Below are 22,545 nucleotides of genomic sequence, written 5' to 3' on the forward strand. Positions count from 1 at the left end.
ATTTATTTTTTAAAGAAAGCATCACTGATGTTGGGTCCCCACAAAGCCCAACTTATTTTTACATGAATTAATTCCATAAATTCCATTATTTGGAATTATATAATTAAATTCATGTTTATTTTAAAACATTTAAAAAAATCTAGGAAAATGAAATGATGCTTGCGGAAAGAAAATGGTTGTAAATTTTATTGAAAAATGGGATTTTTGAGACCTAAAAATTTTAAGGATGAAAAATTGTAAGTTAAATTATTTAAAAATTAGATTTTCGAAAATAGTTTTGAAGGTAAAGAAAAAGAAGCACGTGGCTTTGAAAATGAAGGGTAGCCATGCATGGCTATGTAGGAGTGGGCCCGGGGTGCCACTGCACTACTGGCGCATCATTTTATCTAATAACAGCATGTAGTCTTGGCGCAAACGAAGTTTAGGGCGAATTTAACGACATGAATCATAACCTACATGGCTTTCATCGTGACAAAAACCATCTTCTCCATTGTTGTTGCACGTCCCATTTGATAGCTTGCTGAATCCAATCTTTCAATGTCAGTATCACTAGATTCCTCAAAATTTTGCATTAGGAAGGTCTCAATGGACTTGTTTTTGTCTATCTCGGTTCACTGCCAATTTCTAGCCACCAATTTGCTTTAGATCAATCTCATGTTTCTCAAGGAGGATAACAATAGCAGTCAAACTCGTAGAAATGACATCTTCCACCTCTGTACAACATGTCAACTCTATTTGTTGGACCTTCAAGAACAGTTGAAATAACAAGAAGCCCAGCAGGTGATCCATCAAATCTAGTAGGGTATCCAATTGACGACCCTACACCTGTAAGAGCACCTTGAGTTCCAGACCACAAACTCTTAAACTTGTCAGGCTCCGAAAAACGAGTGAAAACATCATCAAGTGTGGGAATCATCTTCTTTACTGCCATATATGTCTCTTCTCGTGTGTTCATTGGTTCATTATGCAGTGCATTTTCTCTGTAGCGAAGCCAACTGTGACCATCAAATGCTTTGTCAACATATGCACGGTCAATTGTACTCCATGCCTCTAAGAAAATGAGATTTTCTTCAATGAGGGCCCAGGAAGGTGTCCTACTAACGCCAACTGAAACTGACATAACCAGCATCACTCCAACAACCAATCGAACAAAATGAACAGAGACATGATGCTTAAATATTTCTGAACAATTTGTCAACATCCTCTTAGCTGGAAGGTAGCAGCTTCTTAGCTTAAGAAGCAACCTTTGAAGTCTTTTCATCATCCTCATCTGAGCTACTATCTGAATCAGAACCATCACTTGACTCTTTTTTTTTCTTGGAGACCATAACAGAGTCATTCTTAGCAGACTGAGTAGTGGCTGACGTTTATAACCTCGTGATGACCTTGTTCATGAAAAACTCGCTTACTGAGCTCAGTCAAGAACTGACCATTGCAGAACCTCTTTCCTACATCATTCATGGCCTTCCTTTTAATCACCGCAAACTCTTGACACATTGTCTTCATCAATTTGGTCATGACATTCCCATCTCAACATTATCAACAAGCTTCTGGCAAACTGGGGTTGCTAACTACATGAAGAAAACACTAAGTTGCGACATATGATTCAGCTTCTGAAAGAATCTTGTCACTATCTGTGCTCATAGCAGCGGATGTACCAGGGATTCCTCTCTCTAAATTCGACTGGTAGTAGTGCTGAAGCTCCTGAAAACTAGATGAATTAATATTTTTTGCTTGTTCAATTGTTTTATGATTCTCTCCATTCTATAACATTTACTCTTATGTCATCACCCGAAGGTGCTGAAACAAAAGAGCCATATGGAATGAAACCCCGACTTGTCTAAATTGGGTCCCCATGTGGAGTGATGGAAGACTGATCAGAAGGGTGCATACCATGCAGATGCCCCTTATTGATCTGAAAGATATGAATGATGACTCTGTAGACTGGAAACGGGTTGGTGTGTGACTAGTTGTTAATAGTGGGTACGGTCAGTATGTGGAATGATTAGTAGAGTGATGTTGGGGGGAGATGCACATAGGGGTTCATGCATGATGGGGATGAATGGGAAGGGGTTTATGGGAGCGTGGGTGGTGGGTGGTGGAGCAAATGGGGAGTGAGCAGTGGTGTGGATATAGGAGAGGCTTAGTAGCAAATTGGAAAGGGGTTGGCCGCTCCCATGCATGGTGATCACATGCACGTGGGGTTCATGGCTTATGAGGTGGTAGAAAGCAAAGGATGAGGTTCTGGACTCTAGATGATAGCTTATCTTCATCTGGAATCACATAGCTTTTATGCGTGGGTCAGTCATTTGAGTGCTCATTCGGCTACCATGAAATCAGCTGAAATAAGATTGATCATTGGAACATTCTTTCTTAAGGACGGCTTTCAAGTTTCAAAAAGCTTTCCAACATCGATTAATGGAGCCTTCTCATCAGTTGAAACTGAAATGAGCTCGGGAAATTCAAATGACAGGGAATGGGCAAGACCAAAACGAGGAATCATATTGAAACTTCCAGCATAGTTCCATATGCTCACGGTCAAGCTGAGTTGCATGCAGCTGCAGAGAGCCGTAGCATTCTGCCAACTCCAGACGATACGCGTGCAGTGACTCTAGGTACTGCAAGGTAGCCAGCATGGGGAATTCATAGGTGTGAGGCCCGGGGTGCAAAAGAACTAAAGGCATGGTATTTTTTAGGGAATTACAGCATCTGGATTTTCATCATAATGACCTATATATGCAACTCATAGATGTACGTTCAAGGCTTGGAACCACTCCCGTTGAACATCAAGAACCTCCTCTCAAGGTCCACCAGTCTAAGTGGACTACTCCTTTCTCAAACAGCTTGAAAATAACCTGATTGGTACGGCCCTGAGTTTCTAATGTGCATGCAACACCACCTTCAACTTTACTTGAAGCCTCCTTGTCATCGATGGATCCACCTGAACCGCTATGAGCATGGATAATAAGAAGGAATGCACCTAAAACCACAAGCCGATGGATAACAATAGTGAGAGGGACTTATAGGATCTGGGTCTTAAAGAACTGAGAGGAACTGTGCATGTCACATGAAATCTCGGCTAGGAGACAGGTTTGGACCGGAATTGTCAACTGAGATTTCTTCGGGTGAACCAAATAAAAAGAGCGGGTGGTCATGTAGCAACTATAGGGTGGCCATACAAATTGGAAACACATGCGCATAGGCCCTAGGTGGAGATAGGCAGTCACTAATGAGGGTGATCCCAATTGGGTGGTGTACTGTACAATGCAGGAAACCCAATTTCGATTCCACATAGTTGCATCTTTGCTGCTTCTTCGACTTTCACCTTTGCTTTGGCAACATTTGCATTGATTGGAATTACCTTTGCTTGCTTAATCTTTGGCTCAGGTTTTCTATTTTCTAAAGAATCCGTTGGGAGACCTTACTCTTAATTAGAACCGTCAAATTCAGAAAATCTTTACCTCAAACTCAAACCATGGACTTTGTTCAATCTGCATGTGAGGCCAACAAAGGTAATCTGGCAGAGGTTTGGATGCAGGTGGATGGCTACATGGAGCTTTGGGCATGAGTAAGTTCAGTACCGAAATTTGAAGCCGGTACGAACTGAGAATAGCAGCAGGGAACTTTACGTGGATGAATTGCAGCTGTCTGCTTGCTGTGACTTTCCAATGATGTTCTAATGAGCTTATTTTTCTTCTTCTTGTAGTAACCATCAAAAAATAAAGATGGGATTTTATTTGTACTTTGAACAGGCATGTCATGTGGATATGAAACAGCAACTAGCAGGTTTGACTTGTACTTCATAAACTGCTACGACTATGGTGCTGAAGGTTGATCTAGGGTGTAAATGCTGTTACGAGAAGATCAAGAATGTAACATAATGTGATGCTGTGTTAGGTATATATGTAAAAATAACTTTTTGTTTTATGTTTTGATGGTTGTCATGCTTCCACGTGGAGATTTACTCAAGTTAAATCTCTTTGCATGGTTTGAAATATGGGGACTATACAACAAAAAATAGCAGAACCGAGAATACAAAGTGAAAGAAAAAGGGTCCTCTGTTTTTTGTGTGGACTATCATAACTCCTCTGTTCCCAACTCTATTCCCAGGTGTTACTCTTCCATTTTTCTTTTTATAGCCTTTCTCTGTTTCAGGTGAAACTACAGCCAACAGAATTGGTATCAGAGCAACCCATTTCACAAAATCTAATCTTCAATCCACCTTGCTGTTTCCAATCTAATCTAATCCACTTCTTCTTTTCAAGCCCTTTTATCTCTTACAACATGCCTCTTGTGTATGGAATTTTAAGAAATTTCCTCTGTTTCGGAAAGGAAGGATACTAGGGTTTCTTTTAATCCGAAGACCCAAATCCGAACCTACAATGCAGCTGAATTGGTGATGTTGCTGTGCAATCAGATTGTGTAGCTAAAAACCCTCAATCTTGAAGCAGATGGACCAAGGACTTGAAGGGTAAATCAATGGCCAGCACAAGTGTTACAAGTATGAGTTCTCAACCTTCTTCTATTCCATTATTTGAAGGAGAAAATTATGACTTTTGGTGCGTAAAAATGAAAACATTATTTATGTCTCAAGAATGTTTGGGATTTGGTTGAAAATGGTTTTGATGAACCTGACAATGTGATTACACTAACTCCGGTTGAAAAAGATTAGTTGAAAGAATTGAAAAAAAATGGATGTAAAAGCTCTCTTATTTATTCAACAAGGTATTGGTAACAACATCTTTCCAGAATTATGAGCGCTTCAAAAGCTAAAGAAGCATGGGACATCCTTCAACAGGAGTTCCAAGGAGATAAAAGAACTCGATCAGTAAAGCTTCAAGCTTTAAGAAGAGAACTGGAAAATATGAAAATGAAGGAGAATGAAACTCTAAATGAGTTTTCTTCCATATTTATGAAGTTAGTAAATCAGATGAAGTCATATGGTGAAAAAATTAGTGATAAAAGAATCGTTGAGAAACTTTTGATCGGTCTACCTGATAAATTTGACCCAATTGTGGCTGTGATTAAAGAAACAAAAGATCTCTCACTGCTCAATGTACAAGAGCTATTTGGGTCTTTAAAAACTTATGAACAGATATTATTAAGGCATTCTGAAAAATCAATAGAAAGTGCATTCCAATAAATAATAAGCCTTAACTCCAGAAATGTTGAAAAGAAACCTATAAACAATGAAAATAGAAGTGATTCATCTAGAGGTGGCAGAACTGGACGAGGAAGAGCAAGAGGAAGATATGGAAGAGGCAGAGGAAGATTCAACTATGGAAGAAAGTTCACTAACGAAGAAGGCTCATCATTCTCAAAGTGTAATATTTGTAAAAGAAGTAGTCATGTTGAAAAAGATTGTTGGTTCAAAGGGAAGCCTCAATGCTTCAATTGTAAAAAATTTGGGCATGTTAAAAAAGATTGCAGATTTAAGAACAATCAACAAGCAAGTAGTGCTGAGGAGAAAGAGGCTGATGAAAACATGTTTTATGCTTGTCAAAGTGCTGTTGAGCAAAAGAATAATGTGTGGTTCCTTGACAGTGGCTACACAAACCACATGACTAGTAACAAAAATATTTTCCTTGACATGGATACAAACATCAACTCACAAGTCAAAATGGGTAATGGTGATTTAGTGAATGTTAAAGGGAAAGGCACAATTGGCATCCAAACTAAAGTGGGAACCAAGTACATCAGAGATGTTCTTCTTGTACCAGCCTTGGAGCAAAATTTGTTGTGTGTGGGACAGCTAGTAGAGCATGGGTATAAAGTTCACTTTGAAGATAATGAGTGCACCATTTATGATAAGGAGTAGAGAAGAAATTTAGTGAAGAAGATAAAGATGGAGAAAAATAGAAGTTTTCCAATTGTCTTCAAATATGTTGAAAATGTGGCTTTTAGAATGGAAGATGTTGAAGAAGCTTGGTTGTGACATAGAAGATTTGGGCATTTGAACTTCAATAGCTTGAAGATGCTTTGTCAAAGGAAGATGGTACAAGGATTGCCAAACACCATTGAAGAAAAGAATGAAGTATGTGATGGTTGTGCTCTTGGGAAACATCATAGACAATCATTTCCAAAGGGAGTTGCTTGGAGAGCAAAGAAAGTATTGGAGTTAATTCACACTGATATATGTGGACCTATGTCTACACCTTCTCAAGGCAACAACAAGTACTTTGTATTGTTTATTGATGATTTTACAAGAATGACTTGGGTGTTCTTCATGAAGCAAAAATCAGAAGTGTTCTCTATCTTCAAAAAATTCAAGAGTTTTGTTGAAAAACAAAGTGGTTGCTACATAAAGACCTTGAGAAGTGACAGAGGAATGGAATATACTTCAAGCCAATTTGGTAATTTTTGTGAAGATGAAGGGGTTGAGAAGAATTTTAGAAGACATCATGGAGAAGCAAAATGAAGCAACATATCTACTTTGTGACAACAAATCTGCTATAGCCATTGCAAAAACCTATGTTTTTCATAATAGGACTAGACATATTGTAGTGAAGTATCATTTTATTAAAGAAGCTATTTCAGATGGTGAGGTTCAATTGATGTACTGTAAATCAGAGGAGTAGGTTGCTAATATCTTCACTAAAGCATTGCCTTTAGAGAAGTTTGTTCACTTCCGAAAGCTTTTGGGTGTAGAGGAACATCACATTAGGGGGGAGAATGTAACATAATGTGATGTTGTGTTAGGTTAGGTTAGATATGTAAAAATAACTTTTTTGTTTTATGTTTTGAGTGGTTGTCATGCTTCCACGTGGAGAGATTTACTAACTAAATCTCTTTGCATGTGGTTTGAAATCTGGGACCGTACAACAACAAAAATAGCAGAACCGAGAATACAAAGGGAAAGAAAAAGGGTCCTCTGTTTTTTGTGTGGACTGTCATAACTTCTCTGTTCCAGCTCTATTCCCAGGTGTTACTCTTCCATTTTTTCTTTCTATAGCCTTTCTCTGTTTCAGGCTGAAACTACAGCCAACAAAGAAACTGCTCTGTAAAATTCCTGGTGAGAGTCTTATATATGTGTTCGGTGTTGTTGAATTTTGAAGTTTGCATGCATTTTGAGGTTGTGGGCAATATTGAAGGATGATGAACTGAGTTGGTCGTTTTGACTTTGACGTTGGATTCTATGAACAAGAGAAATACAAGACTGGACTTTCTTTGAGAAGGAAAACGCAGTGATGATCAAAATATTATCATCCAGCGCCGAGAAGATCGGAATGCAGCTTAAGAGCAAAGGTGGCGAAACCATCAAGAGTCTCGAGATTAGGCAACCCGAGAAATCTAAACCCCCAGCAGAAAGACAAAACCTCCAGCTGCCAAGCCAAAAGAAGCTGATCAGAAGCCAAAACCTCCAGCAGAGAATCAAACTCCCGTACCAGGGTGCCCACCAGGCTATCCAATTGGAGGGTGTTGTAAGTCATGCCATGAAGGGCATTGTGGTGGACCATGCCACCATGGCTGTGGGATTCCGCGTCAACCACCATCCAATGATGGCTGGGCTTCTGGGTGTCGGTGTAACAGAAGCTGCGGTCGCCGCTGTGAATTCTTGAGTATTGAAGAAATCCCATGTGCACCATCCTGTGAATCATACTCCATTGATGTGATTGTCGTTGTCTGGTTTTTTAATTCCTTCTCTCAGTTGGGTGTTGACCCAGTAATCAGTTCTTTTGGGTTCTTTTATCGTCCACAACATAAAGGTTGTATAGGCCAATAATGATGTTGATTTCATCCTTAGATGAATGAATATTGTTCTCACATTCATCAAGTGAAAAATTAAATGTCTTTCTATAACCACTTCCTTTCCATAACTGTACGTATCTCACTTTCTTTTACTTTCCTAAGTTGCCTTCTGCAAGTCAATTTTCAAAAGGGCCCTAACAAAATGTGCTTTTGATGATCTTTTTATTCTCTTTTAAATGAATAAGCATCCAATTTCTGTGTTTATAGCCTGTTTAGGCAGAAAACCGCCATCTCTTGGAGATATCTTGAATGGTTCGATCCTCAAAAAGTACTGGTACGGAACATCCAGAACAGATGAAACAGGCACATTTCCCCCACCAATTTCCCTTATGAATAGTTATCTGGGCCAATTGAGCGATCTTGGCTCTGGTACTGGAAAATTCTTCAACCATTTTGGTACTTTATAATCTTGTAGGCTCTAAACAATTCTGCAAGTCAATGTCTCATCTATCAGCTGCAGTCCACATCTAAACTCTAACCCCTTCGTTGTCATAACTTGCTGTCGATTTTATCTCCATTATCCGCATTTAATCAAACAAAACCATTTTTCAAAGGTGCCTTCATGTTCTAATATTTCATTAATCCATTATAAAAGAGCGTAACCCCACCAGTGTACTAAAATGTTTCTTTCATTTGAAGTTTGGTAGCGGCATTACAGTGTCCTTAGGGTAAAAAAAAAAATCACGAAATTAAATTCTCTAATCGCCACTTCCAGGTGAAGTTACCTCTAGAATTCTTTAAGCATTATGCCAAACTCCTCCTTTCAGTAAGGTCTGCCGGGTGGTCATGAGAACCATGCAGTAATAGACAATGGAGAAACATTACAACGAAACTTCTAACCACATTCCTCAGATAGTATAAGTCAGATTGATCCAGAATAATTCCTATAGCTGTTGATCCAACACCCTCTCAATCGTCAAAATAAGTCTCGGGCTACGTACCACACGGTAGCTTCTTTAACATCTTCCTTCTTTCTTAGTCCCTTGCTCCAATGGCTAATGGGTATCCTGGTACAGTTGCTCCTATATATATATAAACCATTAAAAAAGATTTAGAGGTCACGGACTCACCCAACAGCTTTGGATGATCCAACCAAAGTAGCACTCTATCAGTGATCAAACGGATTCATTTATATTATCTTGTAGCCAAGATTCCAATCTTGGGTAAAGAAAGTAATGAGGGGGACCAAACTAGACCATTATCTTGATGATTATACGTAAAGAAATGAGGGGGAGGGATGCATCCATAGCACTAATATATGGACGTCCCAACCCAGGAAGAAGTTCATTTGGTGAATGAATGAAGCTGCTTAAAGATAAATATATGATATGTACCTGCAGGCAAATTAAACCAAAAAAAGTAGAGGAAGGTGGTTGATCGAAAGCAACCGGGGACATAAATTAAGGAGGCCATTGTCAGCAGAAGAGGCTCCATAGATTCCCTGTAGATTAATATACTCGTGGGTGAGTACTAATATACTCATGCGATCTCTCAAACTTATACAATGACACCCTTCATCTTATTCATTTAATCTCTTTTCTGCCTTTCTAAGGTTTGTTTATGAATAATTAGGATTTAATTGGTCTCGGAACCCTAGTCCAGCTTGCTCAAGCTCGAGAATATTAGGTGGGCGACGTGTGTCCAAGCCATTGGGGTTTGACTTTTACGAAAATGTAAAGCAAATTGATATCGATATTGATGAAAAATTTTGTAAAAATAAAAGATGATTCAAATTGACTAAAAACTATACAAATTAATTTGGATGAAAGTTTAATCAATGATATAATAATTAATTAATGATATACATGTATTAAACTACGGTTTTATTTTTTTTAAAAAAAGAAAGTAATATGATAATATATGATGATAAGAGAATATGTATTAATATTTTTCCATGCTTTTCAAACACACAAAAAAAATGTTTTAATAAAATTCCTATTGCTTATGCACTTGTGTAGAAAATCTAATTTTCAAAAATAAATTTAAATTATCATTATTCAATAACAATCTTTTTTTTTTTTTTTTTGTCTTTTATATGGTAATTGCATTCAAGTGAAATATAGGCTTATAAATAAAATTTTAAACATTTTTAAAAATTATTATATTAAAAAAAAGGAATACATTTTGTTGTTATTATTATTATTATTATTATTATTATTATTATCATTTTATATAATTTAATATATTTTCAAGTATTGAAATTCAATAAAAGATAAGTTTTTTCTCCACATTGACATTGATTAGTTATAAATATAAAAATTAAATTGTTATTATAAAAAAAAATTCTTGACTTTGATGTTATTTTAAAATAAAAACAAAATTATATTATTATTATTATTATTATCATTATGTTAACTTAGAAAACACATTATCTTTGGGACCTTAATTCCAATATAACTAATTAATCGACTTGGTTACATTACTTTCGATGCTAATTTGATATTACATGACATTTGAAATTTAAATTTGGGACACGTGTACGATCCCATGTTGGGAGTGCATGATCCATAATTGCACCTCATCAACATATCATTTTTTTTTTTTTTTTTTTTTAATGCAAGCTAAGAAGGAAGGTGAGAGGGGTCGATCAAACCCAGCACATGCAGTCAAAACGGTAGAGTCAGCAATTGTGGGCCGTCCGACATAACGACAAAACGAAAATTAGCCAACTCATGCCACGTCTAAAACCCATTGAGTTGACCTCTAGAGGCTCAAAAGTTTGGTCTATTTAAGGAGGGTCACCTCAACCTAACCTGTCCCGTTCCCGCTTAACAAACCAAGCTTTTTCTTCCTTCAACTCAATCCTGAGCTCAGATCCCATCACTCACCGCTATGGCAGAGGTCTCTGTGCCTCTAATCACTTCAATTTCCACACGCCCATTTGATTTTTTCATCTGAATTCCATATATATCATTCTGGGTTTGGCCTTTTGTTCTTTATTAATCATGAACTTGTTTCATAACCAATTCAGTTTTTGAAAATAATAATAATAATAAATAATATCAAACTTGTTTTGGAAGCTGGAATCAGGTTTTTGTTTTCTTGTTCTTTTTATCTGCTGTTTTCTCTGCACCACTGGCATTATTGGATGATTCTTCTAATGATTTTTTAATTTTTTTTAATTGATATTATCGCAGGGTACGATTATGGTGCTGAAGGTTGATCTAGGGTGTGAACGCTGTTGCAAGAAGATCAAGAAACTGATCTGTAAAATTCCTGGTGAGAGTCTTATATATGTGTTTGGTGTTGTTGAATTTTGAGGTTTTATGAATGTTGGATGCATTTTGAGGTTGTGGGCAATGTTAAAAGGATGAAGAACTGAGCTGTTCGTTTAAAAGAGTATGCTTTCCATGAGAAGGACAACGCAGTGATGATCAAAGTAGTATGCTGCTACCCTGAGAAGATCAAAACGAAGCTTATCTGCAAAGGTGGCAAAATCATCCACAGTATTGAGGTTAGGGCACCCGAGAAACCTAAACCCCCAGCAGACAAGCCAAAACCTCCAGCTGACAAGCCAGAACCTCCAGCTGACAAACCAAAACCTCAAGCTGACAAGCCAAAGGTACCGGTGCCAACTCCAGTAACAGGGTATCCACCATGCATCTATCCACCTGGAGTGTCTTGTAAGTCATGCTATGAGGGACGTAGTGGTGGCCCCTGCCACCATGGATGTAGGATTCCGCGCCAACCACCATCTTATGATGGATATCTGAAGCTAGTGCCATCCTATGATGGCTGGCCTTCTGGGTGTCGCTGTAACAGAAGCTATGGTTGCCGCTGTGAATTCTTTACTGAAGAAAATCCCGCATGCACCATCATGTGAATCATTCTCCATCGTGATTGTCCTTGTCTGGTTTTTTATTTCCTTTTCTCAGTTGGGTGTTGAGTCAGTGATCAGTCCTTCTGGGTTCTTTTCTCCTCCACAGCATCAAGGCTGTATAGGCCAAAGGATTAATAATAATGTTTGTGGGCTAATAGTGCTGATTCCATCGTTAGATGAGTAAGACAGTAAAAGTCTTTCTATGACCATTTCCTTTCCATGCTGTTGTATCTCACTTTCTTTTACTTACTTAAGTTGCCTTCTGCAAGTCGATTCTTCACCAGGGCCCTTACAAAAGATGCTTTCGATAGTCTTTTTATTCTCTTAACTGAATTAAGAATCCAATTTTCTGTGTTTACAGCTTGTTTAGGCAGAAAACCGCCATCTCTTGAAGACACACTGAATGGTTCAATCCTCAAAATATCTCAAAAACTGGATCCAAAAGTAGAGATGAAACGGCCACATTTCCCTCGCGAATTCTAATCTGCAGTCCATATCCAAACATTGACACCTTCTTTGTCATAAGTTGCTGTCGATCATGTTCCCCATTAATCAGACAACCATTTTTCAAAGATGCCTTCATTTTTCTATATTTCATTAATCCATCACAACAGAGCGTGACCCCACCAGTGCACTAAAATGATTCTGTCATTATTTGAAGTTGGCTCGTGACATCACATAGCGTCATTAGGATAAAAAATAAACAATATTAAATTCTCTAATCATGACCTCCAGAATTCTCTAAGCATTATGTCAAACTCCTCCTTGCTGTAAAGTCTGCAGGTTGATCATGATAGCCATTACAATGGAGAAACATTACAACCAAAACTTCTAACCACATTCCTCAGCTAGTATAATTAAGGCGGGTTGATCCAGAATAATTCCTACAGCTGTGGATCCAAAACTCTCGGAATATTCAAATCGAATGAGTCTTCAGCTACCACACAGTAGCCTCTTTAACATCTTCCTTCTGTCTTAGTCCCTTGTTCAAACGGCTACTGGGAATCCTGGTGCAGTTGTTCCTATATATATTTGAGGAACCTTTGGTTCCAAATTAACATGGATTAAGTAGCTGTATAGGAAAGAAAATAAACCATTAGAAAAAGACTTAAGAGGTCACGAGCTCACCCAACAGCTTTGGATGATCCAACCAAAATGGCACTCTATCACTGACCAAACTGCCCCATTTACTCATTTATATTCTCTCATCGCCACGACTCGAATCTTAGGTAAATAAAGCAATGTGGGGACCTAACTAGACCACACTCTATCAGTGACCAAACTGCGCCATTTACTCATTTATGTTCTCTCATCGCCACCACTTGAATCTTAGGTACATAAAGCAATGCGGGGACCTAACTAGACCACTATCATTATGATTGTACGGAAAATGAGAGGGAGGGATGCATCCATAGGACTAATATATAGACGTCCCAACCAAGAAGAAGTCCATTTGATGAATGAACTGAGCTGCTTAAAGATAAATATATGATATGCACCTGCAGACAAAGAAAACCAAAAAAAAAGGTAGAGGAATGTGGTTGACTGAAAGCAACCAGAGAGGGGCCACTGTCAGCAGAGGCTCTTTATATTCTCAGTAGATTAATCTACTTGTGGGTGAGTACTAACTGGGAGGGAAGTCCGCTGCATAGGAAGACACTCCAGGCTATTTCATGGCCATGTGATCTCTCAAATTGATAAAATGACATCCTTTATCTTATTCATTTAATCTTTATTCTTCTCTTCTGAGGTTTGTTTATGAATAATTAAGATTTAATGGGGTTTTAAAAACAAAAAATATCATATTGTAATTTATAATTGTGAAACATATTTTTGTGTGCTAAAAGCCCTTTTTATGGTCTTCTGATTTCATTCCTGTTTAATCAAATGCAAAGTTATAATTGGGCATTGGTTGACTAGATTTGCCTTCTTACTCATGGATGGAAGGGCTTCTTCCTTGTCAAATAGGGAATCTAGAAATTGTTCTTGAAAAATAAAAACTATTATAGAATGTTTTTACCCATTTGCCCATGGCCATGGCCATGGCCATGCCCATGCCCACTCATCTCTTCATTCTCTCCCAAACACCCCAAACTACCACTGAACACCAAGTGTTTGTGTTAATGCCTGACCGGCGAAAACTGTTTTATGGTTGGATCCAAAATGGTGCTTTGCTTCTGATAGTAAAAGTGATTTGTTTGTATTCCCTTATCAGACGTGCTGTTTAGTTTGATCTATTCTTTAGTCATGGACCACGTTTCTAGGATTGTTGAACGTGGGTTACTTTCGGTTCTGTTTGAGTTATCTTTTGTAAGGCTATTTATAAGGTAGTAAGTTATTTATTCAATCAATAAGATATTCTCCATTTTCTTGTTTTTCAATACACAGATTTGTTAACGATGTGCCTGTTTCATCTGTTCTGGATGTTCCATACCAGTACCTTTTGGGGTATTTTGAGGATTGAACCATTCAGGGTGCCTTCAAAAGGGCCCTTACAAAAGGTGCTTTTGATAATCTTTTTTAAGTGAATTATAAGCATCTAAGGATGAAATCAACATCTATTAGTCCACAAACATTATTGGCCTATACAGCCTTGATGTTGTGGACGAGAAAAGAACCCAAAAGAACTGATCACCGACTCAACACCCAACTGAGAAAAGGAATTAAAAACACCAGACAACGACAACCACGATGGAGTATGATTCACATGATGGTGCATGTCGGATTTTCTTCAATAACGATTTCACAACGGCAACCATAGCGTCTGTCACAGCAACACCCACTTGGATAGATGACTACTAAATACACTGGCGGTGGAGGTGCCGGTGGAGGTGGAGGTGGCGGTGGCGGTGGAGGTGGAGGTGGAGGTGGAGGTGGCGGTGGCGGTGGCGGTGGAGGTGGAGGTGGCGGTAGTATAACCTCGATACTCACAATGAGACAGCCACCTTCGCAGATAAGCTTCGTTCTGATTTTCTCAGGGCAGCAGCATACTACTTTGATTATCACGGTGTCTTCCTTCTCATTGAAAGTCTGGTCTCGTATTTCTCTTGTTCATAAAATTCAACACCAAAATCAAAACAAACAACTCATTTCTTCATCCCTTCAACATTGCCCATAATCTCAAAATTCAACTATACCAAACACACGCATATATATATATATATGTAAGACTCACACCAGGAAATTTACAGAGCAGTTTCTTGATCTTCTTGTAGCAGCGTTTACACCCTAGATTAGCAACCTTCAGCTTCATTTCCGTACCCTGCGATATTATCAATCAAAAAATTAGAAATCATTGCAAGAATTATCCAATAAGTCAGTACGTGGTGCGGAGAAAACAGCAGATGAAAAGAACAAGAAAACAAAAACCTCATTCCAGGTTCCAAAATATGTTTGATATTATAATATACTATTTTGAAAACAAACAGTTTTTCCAGAATTTGTTTTCAAAACATGTTTGAACTTTTTCAGGCGTGAAGGGAGTGAAGAGATTAGGGGCGCGGAGACCTCTGTCATCGCTGCGAGTGATGGGATCCGAGCTCAGAATTGAGTACCCCCTTTAAGTAGACCAAACTTTTTGAGTCTTTACAAGTCAACCCAATGAAATGTGAAAACGTGGCATGAGTGAGCTCATTCGTTTCATCATTCAGTTTGTCGTTATGTGGGATGGCCCACTATCTGCATGAGCTGGCTTTGTCCACCCTATCTTTTTCAGGAGAATTATGTTTTGGGGTTAGATGGGCCCCCAAATTAACAAAAGATCCATATAACTCTTCAAATTGAACCCAAGACCCAATGAAAGTATAAAAATTGAGTTGAAAAATATCATTCTTCAGTATTTCCAAAAATGCCCTTTGTTGATTTTGAGAAAAAAAATTAATATTTTTGAAAAATACTTTTATTTAATTTAATATTTTTTTAAAAATACTTTTATGTAATTTAATATTTTTTAAAATAAATTTATTTAATTTAATATTTTTTTAAATACTTTAATTTAATTTAATATTTTGAAAAAAAAATTAATTTAATATTTTTGAAAAAAAAATTATTTAATTTAATATTTTTGAAAACTACTTTTATTTAATTTAGTATTTTTGAAAAAAAATTATTGAAAAAAAATTATTTAACTTAATTTTATAAAATATTTTATATGTGTTCTTAAAGGGTATATTTATCCGTTACTATTTCATATCCTTCAACTCAATTTGAAGAGTTATATGGACCTTTTGTTAATTTGAGGGTTCATCTACCCCCAAAAGATAATTCTCCCTTTTTTTCTCAGGCTATCAGGTACAATTATGATCATTTGTCGTTATGTGGGATGGCCCACAAAAGTTTTATCTGTATGAGCTGGCTTTGTCCACCCTACCTTTTTTTCTCAGGCTGTCAGTTACAATTATGATCATTCACCACCACTAGTATGACTTGCTATGACTATATATATATATATATATATATATAAAATCAAAAAATCAATATATTCGTGATTATTGATATTATTATTTAAAATATCACAATCATCAGGATAAGTTAGCTTTTTATTAAATAACATACATCAAAAATATATATTGTGGACCCCGTATTTCGGCTCATGCGTTTCCCACTCGATGGCGAGTTCGATTTTTATTTCAAAAATTGATTTTATTTGATTAAGAAAAATTGACTTGGAGTCGCCACTTATTTTTGTTTTATTTTTAAAAGGGTAAACAAAATAAGAAAGAAAAACCCTAAGTGTGACTCCTTATTTTAGAAAAGGCGGTCTGCGAGAAACCGGATCGGGTTCGGGAGTCAGGTTACTTATCGGGAAGGTACGGTACAGACCGTAGCACCCCTTTAAGTCCCTAAAGTCGGGTCTCTACTAATAAAATAAAGCAATCATGGCAATTGATAAGGAAATCAATGAATACTCAGAGTAATCATGCACACGTGAGAATCTAAACATGCATACCGAAAATGACTAGAGCAGATGTGGATGCGTACCTGGGCAGTGATCCATGAAGCACTATCAAGAAGTGAGGTTAGTGCACAATTGAGGAATAATTTCGAGCATGTCATAGAGCAGGATAAATCAATCATGTATCATAATCAAATCGATCTATCTGTCAATCGATCTATCAGTCACATATGTGGGGCCCCCACCAAAACCCGTTTATTTTGCATGAATTAATATCACAGATTCTATTACTCCAGAATTATGAAAAGTTCATTCATGCTTATTAAAATTAAGAGAAAAAGAAAATTATTTGAAAACCAAAGTGGAATCAAAATTGTTCAAGTGAAAACTGGATTTTTTGAAGTTTATTTGGAAATTGAAGTCCCGAAGATTATTTTATAATTGGAGTCTTAGGAGTTAAATTTAAGAATAAGGATTTTAGGAATTAAATTTGAAAGGAGTTGGATTTTTTTTTTATAAAAAGATTTGAGAATTTGAGTCTTAAAAATTAAATTTAAGAATTGGAACTTTGTGAATTAAATTTTAAAGAAATTGGAAATCAGAATTTTGAAGAATTATTTAAAAAAGGAATTTAAAAAAAAAACTTGAATATAGAATTTTGGAAAATTCGAACTTTGGAGAATTATTTGAAAATGAAAATTTGTTTTGAAAAAAAAAATTAAACTTTGATAAAAATAAATAAATAATAATAATAATAATAATAATAATAAAATAAATGAATAAATAAGTAAATAAAATGGATAAGTGGGCTGCCCGTGAATAAAGGTGGATTGGAGAAAAGTTATGGAAAAAGTGAGAGAGAGAAAAAGAATTGAATAAATGATTAAATAATGGTTTGGTGGTGAAATGAGATTCAAACTTTTTTTTTTTCATGACCCACTTTGTCACGCCCAAAGACCCACTCCAAGGGTGTGACGGTCAATTCACACTTTAAACGCGAAGGCTTACAGTGTAACCTGACCCAAACAATTATCTTGTAATTGGAAGTTACCAATTACCAAATACCTGTTCAGAGTAGCGGAACAAAATCTAAAATCCTCAAAATTCAATTTCAAAACTAAAACATCCACTATCCAAAATCCATTGTCCAAATATTTGCAAACTTAAACAATTCAAGTACTAGAACAAATTTCAAAATCTCCAAAACTCAACTTTGATCTAACATAAATTCGAAGGATCAATGTCCAAATAACTTCCAAATACTAAAGGATCCAAATGAACATAACTAACAGTTAAACAAAATCCAACATAAAATCCTAAATCAAATCCTAATGATGACCATTCCTCAGCCTAGCCATCCCTCCTTACCCGAACTAAGAGTACCTGAAAATTTTTCAACAATTGGGAATGAGCTCACAGCCCAATAAGGAATATTAATGCAGTTCATGGATCAAATATTTCTATTTCAAATAGGAGATATCGTTTTTTTTTTTTTTTTTTTATCAAATATCAGAGTTTCAAAAATACCAATATATTTAAATTTCAACCAACCATTTTCATATCAAATTCAAACACTTTCACATAAGATTTAATCAAATCCATTCAATTTTTCATTACTCTGGTTATCAAATATCAAATGCCCAGTTAGGTGGGACTTTTCAAATGGGTGGCTAGCCTCAAATTGTTCCTGGTGGAAGGAACCAAACACTACTAGTACTAGTAACCTCTAACCGAAACCCCTAGAGGCTGGGGTTCAAATCAATTACATTCCCCACCAAGAAATGTAAAGGTCAATTATTATATCCTATTGACAAGGGCCAAAAGTCAACTATTATATCCCGTTGACAAGGGCCAAACAAACCAGAGTCAAATATTTATTTCATTTATTCAAATTTACAACATATGATATCTCCACATTTATTTATCAAAAACATAATATAAAATTCTAACATACTTTTCATGCAAAACAAGTTTGATCCATGCATAAAACGGAATATAACTCAAACGTTTTCAAATAATGTATATATATATATATATATATATATATAAATTGTTTTTTTTAAAAAAAAAAAAGAATTTAACAACTGCATTAATTTCCCTTACCTCAAAATATGCAAAGACCTTGAAGGAAAAATAACCCTGAAAAGTCTACTCCTCACCTAACACAATAAAAAGACAACTATTACTATTTACCTCAAAATATAAATATGATAATCCTAAAATTTCTAAATGTTAAGATTAATGTTTCTAATTAACAAAGTAATAATTTAATTAGAAACATTAATTATTTTTAAAGGGAAAACAAAATAAGAAAGAAAACCCTAAATATGACTCTTTATTTGGAAAATATATTTTGTGAAAAACCAAATCTAGACTCGAGGGTCAGGTTACTTATTGGGAAGGTACGGTAAAGATCGTAGCGCCCCTCTAAGTCTCTAAAATGAGTCTATACTAAATAATATGAAGCAAACGTGACAATTGATAAGGAAATCAATAGAAACCCAAAATGATCATTCACTGGAAGTCAAAACAAGCATAGAGAATAGTCAAAGTGAGAGCGAAAACATGTCTTAGCAGTAAACAATAAAACACTATCATGAAATAGGGTTAGTACACAATAATGAGTACAAAGTATATCACTTATGTCACTAAACAAAGTAAGAAACCATCACTAATAGATATTGTATTTTACTCAAATTTATTTTTTAAAGAAAGCATCACTGATGTTGGGTCCCCACCAAAGCTCAACTTATTTTATATGAATTAATTCCATAAATTTCATTATTTGAAATTATATAATTAAATTTATGTTTATTTTAAAACATTTAAAAAAAATCTAGAAAAATATGAAATGATGCTTGCTGGAAAGAAAATGGTTGTAAATTTTATTGAAAAATGGGATTTTTGAGACCTAAAAATTTTAAGGATGAAAAATTGTAAGTTAAATTATTTAAAAATTAGATTTTCGAAAATAGTTTTGAAGGTAAAGAAAAAGAAGCACGTGGGCTTTGAAAATGAAGGGTAGCCATGCATGGCTATGTAGGAGTGGGCCCGGGGTGCCACTGCACTACTGGCGCATCATTTTATCTAATAACAGCATGTAGTCTTGGCGCAAACGAAGTTTAAGGCGAATTTAACTACATGAATCATAACCTACATGGCTTTCATAGTGACAAAAACCATCTTCTCCATTGTTGTTGCAGGTCCCATTTGATAGCTTGCTGAATCCAATCTTTCAATGTCAGTATCACTAGATTCCTCAAAATTTCGCATTAGAAAGGTCTCAATGGACTTGTTTTTGTCTATCTCGGTTCACTGCCAATTTCTAGCCACCAATTTGCTTTAGATCAATCTCATGTTTCTCAAGGAGGATAACAATAGCAGTCAAACTCATAGAAATGACATCTTCCACCTCTGTACAACATGTCAACTCTATTTGTTGGACCTTCAAGAGCAGTTGAAATAACAAAAAGCCCAGCAGGTGATCCATCAAATCTAGTAGGGTATCCAATTGATGACCCTACACCTGTAAGAGCACCTTGAGTTCCAGACCACAAACTCTTAAACTTGTCAGGCTCCGAAAAACGAGTGAAAACATCATCAAGTGTGGGAATCATCTTCTTTACTGCCATATATGTCTCTTCTCGTGTGTTCATTGGTTCATTACGCAGTGCATTTTCTCTGTAGCGAAGCCAACTGTGACCATCGAATGCTTTGTCAACATATGCACGGTCAATTGTACTCCATGCCTCTAAGAAAATGAGATTTTCTTCAGTGAGGGCCCAAGAAGGTGTCCTACTAACGCCAACAGAAACTGACATAACCAGCATCACTCCAACAACCAATCGAACAAAATAAACAGAGACATGATGCTTAAATTTTTCTGAACAATTTGTCAACATCCTCTTAGCTGGAAGGTAGCAGCTTCTTAGCTTAAGAACCAACCTTTGAAGTCTTTTCATCCTCCTCATCTGAGCTACTATCTGAATCAGAACCATCACTTGACTCTTTTTTTTTTTCTTAGAGACCATAACAGAGTCATTCTTAGCAGACTGAGTAGTGGCTGACGTTTATAACCTCGTGATGACCTTGTTCATGAAAAACTCGCTTACTGAGCTCAGTCAAGAACTGACCATTGCAGAACCTCTTTCCTACATCATTCATGGCCTTCCTTTTAATCACCGCCAACTCTTGACACATTGTCTTCATCAATTTGGTCATGACATTCCCATCTCAACATTATCAACAAGCTTCTGGCAAACTGGGGTTGCTAACTACATGAAGAAAACACTAAGTTGCGACATATGATTCAGCTTCTAAAGGAATCTTGTCACTATCTGTGCTCATAGCAGCGGATGTACCAGGGATTCCTCTCTCTAAATTCGACTGGTAGTAGTGCTGAAGCTCCTAAAAACTAGATGAATTAATATTTTTTGCTTGTTCAATTGTTTTATGATTCTCTCCATTCTATAACATTCACTCTTATGTCATCACCCGAAGGTGCTGAAACAAAAGAGCCATATGGAATGAAACCCCGACTTGTCTAAATTGGGTCCCCATGTGGAGTGATGGAAGACTGATCAGAAGGGTGCATACCATGCAGATGCCCCTTATTGATCTGAAAGATATGAATGATAACTCTGTAGACTGGAAACGGGTTGGTGTGTGACTAGTTGTTAATAGTGGGTACGGTGAGTATGTGGAATGATTAGTAGAGTGATGTTGGGGGGAGATGCACATAGGGGTTCATGCACGATGGGGATGAATGGGAAGGGGTTTATGGGAGCGTGGGTGGTGGAGCAAATGGGGAGTGAGCAGTGGTGTGGATATAGAAGAGGCTTAGTAGCAAATTGGAAAGGGGTTGGCCGCTCCCATGCATGGTGATCACATGCACGTGGGGTTCATGGCTTATGAGGTGGTAGAAAGCAAAGGATGAGGTTCTGGACTCTAGATGATAGCTTATCTTCATCTGGAATCACATAGCTTTTATGCGTGGGTCAGTCATTTGAGTGCTCATTCGGCTACCATGAAATCAGTTGAAATAAGATTGATCATTGGAAACATTCTTTCTTAAGGACGGCTTTCAAGTTTCAAAAAGCTTTCCAACATCGATTAATGGAGCCTTCTCATCAGTTGAAACTGAAATGAGCTCGAGAAATTCAAATGACAGGGAATGGGCAAGACCAAAACAAGGAATCCATATTGAAACTTCCAGCATAGTTCCATATGCTCACGGTCAAGCTGAGTTGCATGCAGCTGCAAGAGAGCCGTAGCATTCTGCCAACTCCAGACGATACGCGTGCAGTGACTCTAGGTACTGCAAGGTAGCCAAGCATGGGGAATTCATAGGTGTGAGGCCCGGGGTGCAAAAGAACTAAAGGCATGTCAGGTGGTAGATTGTTTAGGGAATTACAGCATCTGGATTTTCATCATAATGACCTATATATGCAACTCATAGATGTACGTTCAAGGCTTGGAACCACTCCGTTGAACATCAAGAACCTCCTCTCAAGGTCCACCAGTCTAAGTGGACTACTCCTTTCTCAAACAGCTTGAAAATAACCTGATTGGTACGGCCCTGAGTTTCTAATGTGCATGCAACACCACCTTCAACTTTACTTGAAGCCTCCTTGTCATCGATGGATCCACCTGAACCGCTATGAGCATGGATAATAAGAAGGAATGCACCTAAAACCACAAGCCCGATGGATAACAAAGGTGAAAGGGACTTATAGGATCTGGGTCTTAAAGAACTGAGAGGAACTCTGCATGTCACATGAAATCTCGGCTAAGAGACAGGTTTGGACCGGAATTGTCAACTGAGATTTCTTTGGGTGAACCAAATAAAAAGAGCGGGTGGCCATACAAATTGGAAACACATGCGCATAGGCCCTAGGTGGAGATAGGCAGTCACTAATGAGGGTGATCCCAATTGGGTGGTGTACTGTACAATGCAGGAAACCCAATTTCGATTCCACATAGTTGCATCTTTGCTGCTTCTTCGACTTTCGCCTTTGCTTTGGCAACATTTGCATTGATTGGAATTACCTTTGCTTGCTTAATCTTTGGCTCAGGTTTTCTA

At 37.0% G+C, this 22,545-nt stretch overlaps 4 protein-coding genes and 1 long non-coding RNA gene across 5 annotated transcripts; 2 read left to right on the forward strand and 3 right to left on the reverse strand.

The window, feature by feature from the left end:
- Positions 1-661: 661 nt before the first annotated feature.
- LOC117923224 (carboxyl-terminal-processing peptidase 2, chloroplastic-like) lies at positions 662-1,297 on the reverse strand. Its single transcript, XM_034841448.1, has one exon. It carries the CDS (start codon positions 1,295-1,297, stop codon positions 662-664), a length of 636 nt encoding a protein of 211 aa, XP_034697339.1.
- Positions 1,298-10,503: 9,206 nt separating this feature from the next.
- Positions 10,504-11,949, forward strand: LOC117924303. Its single transcript, XR_004652754.1, has 3 exons — positions 10,504-10,590; positions 10,887-10,968; positions 11,931-11,949. It is a non-coding gene; the product is annotated as an uncharacterized LOC117924303 (long non-coding RNA).
- LOC117924301 (protein PYRICULARIA ORYZAE RESISTANCE 21-like) lies at positions 11,062-11,837 on the forward strand. Its single transcript, XM_034842903.1, has one exon. The coding sequence runs from the start codon at positions 11,120-11,122 to the stop codon at positions 11,570-11,572; it is 453 nt and encodes a 150-aa protein (XP_034698794.1). The 5' UTR covers positions 11,062-11,119; the 3' UTR covers positions 11,573-11,837.
- A 2,098-nt stretch (positions 11,950-14,047) lies between the features above and the next one.
- On the reverse strand, positions 14,048-15,088 carry LOC117924302 (chitin-binding lectin 1-like). Its single transcript, XM_034842904.1, has 3 exons — positions 15,077-15,088; positions 14,747-14,831; positions 14,048-14,613 (listed from the first exon to the last, which is right to left on the reverse strand). The coding sequence occupies exons 1-3, from the start codon at positions 15,083-15,085 to the stop codon at positions 14,273-14,275; spliced, it is 435 nt and encodes a 144-aa protein (XP_034698795.1). The 5' UTR covers positions 15,086-15,088; the 3' UTR covers positions 14,048-14,272.
- A 4,737-nt stretch (positions 15,089-19,825) lies between these two features.
- LOC117923225 (carboxyl-terminal-processing peptidase 2, chloroplastic-like) lies at positions 19,826-20,461 on the reverse strand. Its single transcript, XM_034841449.1, has one exon. It carries the CDS (start codon positions 20,459-20,461, stop codon positions 19,826-19,828), a length of 636 nt encoding a protein of 211 aa, XP_034697340.1.
- Between the last annotated feature and the right edge of the window lie 2,084 nt (positions 20,462-22,545).

The sequence above is a fragment of the Vitis riparia genome, chromosome 10 (genome assembly GCF_004353265.1).
Source record: "Vitis riparia cultivar Riparia Gloire de Montpellier isolate 1030 chromosome 10, EGFV_Vit.rip_1.0, whole genome shotgun sequence".
Taxonomy (NCBI): domain Eukaryota; kingdom Viridiplantae; phylum Streptophyta; class Magnoliopsida; order Vitales; family Vitaceae; genus Vitis; species Vitis riparia.

Bases quoted from the DNA above. Each gene is read 5' to 3' on its own strand.
- LOC117923224 (XM_034841448.1), bottom strand. From the start codon at position 1,297: ATGGTTCTGATTCAGATAGTAGCTCAGATGAGGATGATGAAAAGACTT.
- LOC117924301 (XM_034842903.1), top strand. From the start codon at position 11,120: ATGATCAAAGTAGTATGCTGCTACCCTGAGAAGATCAAAACGAAGCTT.
- LOC117924302 (XM_034842904.1), bottom strand. The intron at 14,614-14,746 runs GTGTGAGTCTTA...TATGAACAAGAG, and splicing joins ACTGCTCTGTAAATTTCCTG to AAATACGAGACCAGACTTTC.
- LOC117923225 (XM_034841449.1), bottom strand. From the start codon at position 20,461: ATGGTTCTGATTCAGATAGTAGCTCAGATGAGGAGGATGAAAAGACTT.